The sequence below is a fragment of the Coenobita brevimanus genome, chromosome 46 (assembly GCF_032717465.1).
Source record: "Coenobita brevimanus isolate Jiangsu-jjx chromosome 46, ASM3271746v2, whole genome shotgun sequence".
Lineage (NCBI taxonomy): Eukaryota > Metazoa > Arthropoda > Malacostraca > Decapoda > Coenobitidae > Coenobita > Coenobita brevimanus.
The window spans coordinates 11,078,944-11,084,943 of record NC_136999.1 but is presented as its reverse complement, the minus strand read 5'-3'; the positions used below and the strand labels follow the sequence as shown (position 1 = coordinate 11,084,943).

Genomic DNA, 6,000 nt, shown 5'->3' with positions numbered 1-6,000 from the left:
TCTGTTAAAGAGAGAGAGAGAGAGAGAGAGAGAGAGAGAGAGAGAGACCCCCTCCAGTGTGAAAATCATATCCTTGGCTGGATAAAATCGTTTGTAGTCCGCAAGAATGTGTGTGTGTGTGTGTGTGTGTGTGTGTGTGTGTGTGTGTGTGTGTGTGTGTGTGTGTGTGTGAGAGAGAGAGAGAGAGAGAGAGAGAGAGAGACAACCCCTCGTCTGAAAATCATCCCTTTGGCTGAAAAAAAAATCGTCTGAAGGCCGCAAGAATGAGAGAGAGAGAGAGAGAGAGTCGTCACCCAATAAACTTTTTTTTTTTTGTCACGTCAGTTGCTGTAGTTGTTATTCTGGTTGATGTTTGTTGTAATTGTAGTTGTTGTTTGTTGTTGTTTTCCTCTTGTTTATGGCTTGAGTGGTAAACAAACTCTAACTGTAATGAGGAAATGGGTGGGTAGTTTTGTGTGTGTGTGTGTGTGTGTGTGTGTGTGTGTGTGTGTGTGTGTGTGTGTGTGTGTGTGTGTGTGTGTGTGTGTGTGTGTGTGAGAGAGAGAGAGAGAGAGAGATGGGATGGAAATAAGGCCCTTTTTGTGGTGGTGGTGTGAGGCCGCAGCGGGTATAAAGGTAGTGATGGTCTGGAAGTACTGAAGCGAGGTAGTGATGGTCTCGAAGTACTGAAGCGAGGTAGTGATGGTCTCGAAGTACTGAAGCGACGACATGAAGAAAAACAAATTTAAAAAAAAGTAAAAAATGTAATGCAATTCGAACTTACTGTGAGAGAATACGAAAGAATACACTGGGAAAAAAAAAATATTGGAAACAGTAATAAGCAAAATAAATCGCTTCTAAAATGGTCTCGAGGTAATGAAGCGAGGACATGAAGGAAAGCAGTAAAAGGATTAAGACGTAAAGAAGAAAAGAAAAAAATGTAGAGAAGATCCGTGAAAAAAAAAAAAAGGAAAAAAATATAATGAATTCAGTACTTACCACCGCAGCGGGCACGTAGGTGGGGATGGTCTCGAAGTACTGGAGCGAGGACGTGTAGGACCTAAGCACGAAGTATATGATGAGGTAGAAGGTGCCCAAGAGGACGGCCGAGGCACCACACGTCCCGCACAACAACACGTACTTCCGGTTCCAGCTTCGCCACCAAGGACGAGACCGATCTGGAAAGGAGGAAGGGGGTTAGGTGTGGGAGGAGGCTGGGTTAGGTGTAGGAGTGTGGGTTAGGTGTAGAAGTAAGGTGGGTTAGGAGTAGAAGTAGGGTGGGTTAGGAGCAGAAGTAGGGTGGGTTAGGTGTAGAAGTAGGCTGGGTTAGGTGTAGAAGTAGGCTGGGTTAGATGTAGAAGCAACCTGGGTTATGTGTTGAAGTAAGGTGGGTTAGGTGTAGGAGGGTGGGTTAGGTGTAGGAGCAGGCTGGGTTAGGTGTAGAAGTAGGCTGGGTTAGGTGTAGAAGTAGGCTGGGTTAGGTGTAGGAGTAGGCTGGGTTAGGTGTAGAAGTAGGCTGGGCTAGGTGTAAAATAGGCTGGGTTAGGTGTAGAAGGGTGGGTTAGGAGTAGAAGTAGGGTGGGTCAGGTGTAGGAGTAGGCTGGGTTAGGTGTAGATGTAGGTAGGGTGGGTTAGGTGTAGGAGGGTGGGTTAGGTGTTGAAGTAGGCTGCGTTAGATGTAGAAGCTGGCTGGGTTAGGTGTTGAAGTAGGCTGGGTTAGGTGTTGAAGCTGGCTGGGTTAGGTGTTGAAGTAGGCTGGGTTAGGTGTAGAAGTAGGCTGGGTTAGGTGTAGGAGGGTGGGTTAGGTGTAGAAGTAAGCTGGGTTAGGTGTAAAGTAGGCTGGGTTAGGTGTAGAAGTAGGCTGGGTTAGGTGTAAAGTAGGCTGGGTTAGGTGTAGAAGTAGGCTGGGTTAGGCGTAGAAGTAGGCTGGGTTTGGTGTAGGAGTAGGCTGGGTTAGGTGTAGAAGTAGGCTGGGTTAGGTGTAGTAGTAGGCTGGGTTAGGTGTAGAAGTAGGCTGGGTTAGGCGTAGAAGTAGGCTGGGTTTGGTGTAGAAGTAGGCTGGGTTTGGTGTAGAAGTAGGCTGGGTTTGGTGTAGTAGTAGGCTGGGTTTGGTGTAGAAGTAGGCTGGGTTAGGCGTAGAAGTAGGCTGGGTTAGGTGTAGAAGGATGCTGGGTTTGGTGTAGAAATAAGCCGGAATGCTATAACCCTTTTATTCTAACTTGTCCTAAAAGTGCCAACTCTTCACCTGGAACACCAAGTTGTAACAACAGATGAACACTGAAATAGGATGCCAGTCACGAAGAAGTGCTGTGGAAAGGATGTAGAGCTGTAGTATTGTCTTCTGCCACTGAACTCTGTGAAATAAGCTGCAAAAGAACGAAAATCCGGGCCAAGTTAAGGTGAAAGGAGTATAGTCAGGGACCGAACTGAGAGAGAAAATTGGCTACGTGTGGAAGAAAGGATAGGGCTAGATGGAAGGTTAATAGGTAAATCCAAAAGACGTACATTCTGCTTTATTTTCTACGTTCTTGCAGCCACCAGACAATTTTATTCAGCTAATAAAATCCCTCCAGAATAAAACCATCAGAATATAGAAATAAATAAGTAAATAGGTCACATCCTGCTTTTACTTAAACTCGGCCTAAAACTGCCATTTCTTCATCTTCAATGCTGAGATGCTGCAGTGGCTTAACACTAGAATTTGATGCCAGTCACGAAGAAGTGCTATGGAAAAGATGCTAGATGCCTTTTCGTATCATTGACCTGCGTCATATAAGCTGCAAAAGAAAATCTGGGCCAGTTTAGAGTGAAAGGACTATAGTTAGAAGAGGTAACGGTTTGAACGGCAAGGTTAGGTCTGAAGTGATCAGAAGAAAAAAGATTAAAAAAAAAAAAAATGGAAGGGCGGACAGCTTTCAAACCGTATATAATTTAAGACCCGTATTCTCGTCGTTTATGGAAGCTCCCTAACACCTTTTCCTTTGCGATTTATTTCTGGATACAGCTGGGTAATATCAGTTTGCACGTATCTATGCAGAGTATGGCGATATTAGAATGCTTTACGTAACACGAAGATGGACAGTAAGAGAGAGTGGGAGCTGCCTGACTACTATCCTTCTGTACGTTATTTATGCAGAGTATGGCTATATTCGATGGATTTATGTGGCACAAGGGAGGACACTACGGTGTAATAAGCAAAATAAATCGCTTCTAAAAAGATGTTAAGGAGCTTCGTTACCCGACAAGAATACGGCCCAACGATACAGAAGACTAGTTGGGTATGGAATGGATACGAAGGAATAAAATGGTACACTGAAGAGGCTCCCTAACACCCTTTCCCAAGCGATTTATTTTGTCTGTTAGACCTTATTGTCCTCCTCTGTGTTACAAAAATCCTCCCAGTATCGCCAAACTCTGCATAAATAACGAAGAAAAGGCCATTAACCATCTATATCCAAAAATAAATCGCTTAGAAAGAGATGTCAGGGAGCCCAGGTAATTGAGAAGTAGAACATATTGGCGACTTAATTTTGTATATTACACATTACTGCCCTCTTATAAATTACTGAGGCCACTTATTTCGATACTGGAAAGATAAAAATTAACAAAAATATCAAAGTGTATTATTACGCCGCTAAGAAAAAGGTGATTCGATGCCATCAATGCCACCTAGAATATAACTAAAACTCCGAAACTGCTAGGAGCGTTAGATAGTTAGATTTAGTTAGATTTGCAATAGTTTGGATGCAAGAGAGAAGAAGGTCGGGTGGGAATGGAGTGAGGTGGAAAGGAAAGAGGCTGGAAAGATGAATGGGACGAGCTGGAGAGGATCGAGACAAAGCCTGGAGTGATTTTAGCGAGAAGAAAAAGAGAAGGGCACTCCAAAATGGTCCACAGGCACGGGAGAGGGAGGGGGAAAGAGGAGAGGGAGGGAAGGGAGCGTGGGATGGGAGTAAGGGGAGAGGATGGAAGGGAAAGAGGGTGGGGGAAAAGGAGGGAAAGGGAAGGGTTAAAGGGGGGGGAAGGGGTGAAGGAGGGAAGGGAGAGGGTAGGGGGGAAAGGGAGACAGGGTGGGGGAAAGGGGAGGGAAAGGGAAGGGTTAGACGGTGGGGGGAAAGGAGTGAGGGAGAGAGGGTGGGGGAAAGGGAGAGAGGGTGGGGTGAAAGGGGTAATGGGAGAGAGGGCGAAGGAAAGGAGGAAAGGAAGAGAGGGTGGGGGAAAGGTTAGAGGGAGGGAAGGGAGATAAGGAAGAGAAGGGGGGGGAAGTGAGGGTGAGGAAGGTAAAAAAAAAAAAAAAAAATAGAGTATGGGGGAAAAGGGTGAAGGGAGAGAATAGGGGGAATGAAAATAAAAGGAGGCAAGGAGGTGACTTAGTGAAATGAGAAGGGAAGGAAATGAGAGGGGGGGAAATGAGAGAAGGAGGGGAAAGATGGGAAGAGGGACGCAAGAAGAGTCTCATCGGATTCACTTTAGCCACGAGTCTAGGCTGGTCTGGATTGGAGAGAGGCAGGGGAGGGACGAGAATGGCGGGCAAGGGAAGGGAATGGAATGGAAAGGAAGGGAGAAGGGAGAGAAAGGGAAGGGAAAAGGATGAGGAAAAACAAGACTGAAAGAGAATGGAGGGAATAGATACGGAACAAGGAAGTAGAGAGACAGAAGGGAGGGGTGAATGGAGAAGGGAGGGAGGGGGAAGGAAGCAGGAAGGAGGTGCAAGGATTTCGCCAGGTTCACTTCAGCACCAAAAGAGAAGGGAGAAGGGAAGGAAGTGGGAAGAGAGAGAGAGAGAGAGAGAAAGATAAGGTAGAAAAGACAAGTGCAGGTATGTTTAGATAGACAGATTTAACCCACTGGGGCCTGAGGTTCTTTATAATGGACGGAAATAGGCTTTTACATAAGTTTATATACAGAGAGAGAGAGAGAGAGAGAGAGAGAGAGAGAGAGAGAGGCTCCAAAGTACTTGACAGTATGACACTCGAAATGGTTTAAGCAGAAGGGGGCGGTGTGGAAGGAAAAGAGGGAGGGAGGGAAGGCGAGGCAGACGATGGGGAAAAAGATAAGAGCTATAGAATGGTTTGGAAGAGAGGGATGGTCAGGAAGGAAATTGGGGTGAGAGGGCGAGGGAGAGGGGAGGTAGGGAGAGAAAAGGAGGGGTAGGAGAGGAAGGAAGAGGCAAAAAGGGTCGAGGAAGGAGAGATGAAGATGCAGAGGGAGAGGGAAGGGGGGGTAAGAAAAATGAGGGAAGGAAGAGGTAGGGATAAGAGAGAAGAGAGGAGCAGATAAAACGGAAGAAAGAGAAAGATGAAAGAGGGAAGAAAGAAGAGAAGGAAGGAAGTGGCTGGAAAAGGAGAGAAGAGAGGAGCAGGTAAGAGGGGAGGAAGGCGATAGAGGGTAAAGGAGAGAGGAGGTGGAGCAAAGAGGAGAGGAGAGAACAGGAGGTAGTGTGGAAGAAAGAAGAGATATGTGTTAAAGAGTTGGATGAGAGGAGGAAGAAGAGGGAGAGGAAGAGGAGAAGAGGAGGGAAATACGGAAGATAATCAGGCCGGGATGGTTTCGAAGAGATCTATGGTCAAGAAGGATATTGGTTTGAAGGAAGCAATGAGAGGAGGAGGAGGAGGAGGAGGAGGAGGAGGAAAGAAAGGAAAAACCGTAAGGGAGAGGGGAAGAGCTTGGGGAAGGGAGGAGGGTAGGGTAGAGAGGAAGGAAGTATATGAAGGAGGAGAGGAAGGAGATGGATGAAGAAGCAGGGTGGAGAGAAGGAGAGCAAGAGACAGGAAGGAAAGACGAGGAGGGGAAGAGTAAGCAGCAAGACATGTAAGGGGGGAAAAGGAGACATGGGCGGCAAGGACCTGCGGTGAGAAGGGAAGGAAATGAGGGAGGAAGAAGAGAGGGAAAAGGAAATGAGCCGGGAGAAGGGAGAAAGGGGGAAAAAGAAGAAGGCAGAGAAGAGAAGGGAAGGAGGGCAAGAAGCAGAGTGGACAGACTAACAGGAGGGATTAAGATGCAGTGAAATCGGTAAGAAAA

The 6,000-nt window shown here is 46.5% G+C and overlaps 1 protein-coding gene across 1 annotated transcript in view; it reads right to left on the bottom strand.

The window, feature by feature from the left end:
- Positions 1-6,000, bottom strand: part of LOC145398808 (uncharacterized) — a 102,895-nt gene that overhangs the window by 88,560 nt on the left and 8,335 nt on the right. The window contains exon 2 of the mRNA XM_080271617.1: positions 979-1,157. Coding sequence (XP_080127743.1) covers positions 979-1,157 — 179 coding nt within the window. The remainder of the gene's footprint in view (positions 1-978; positions 1,158-6,000) is intronic.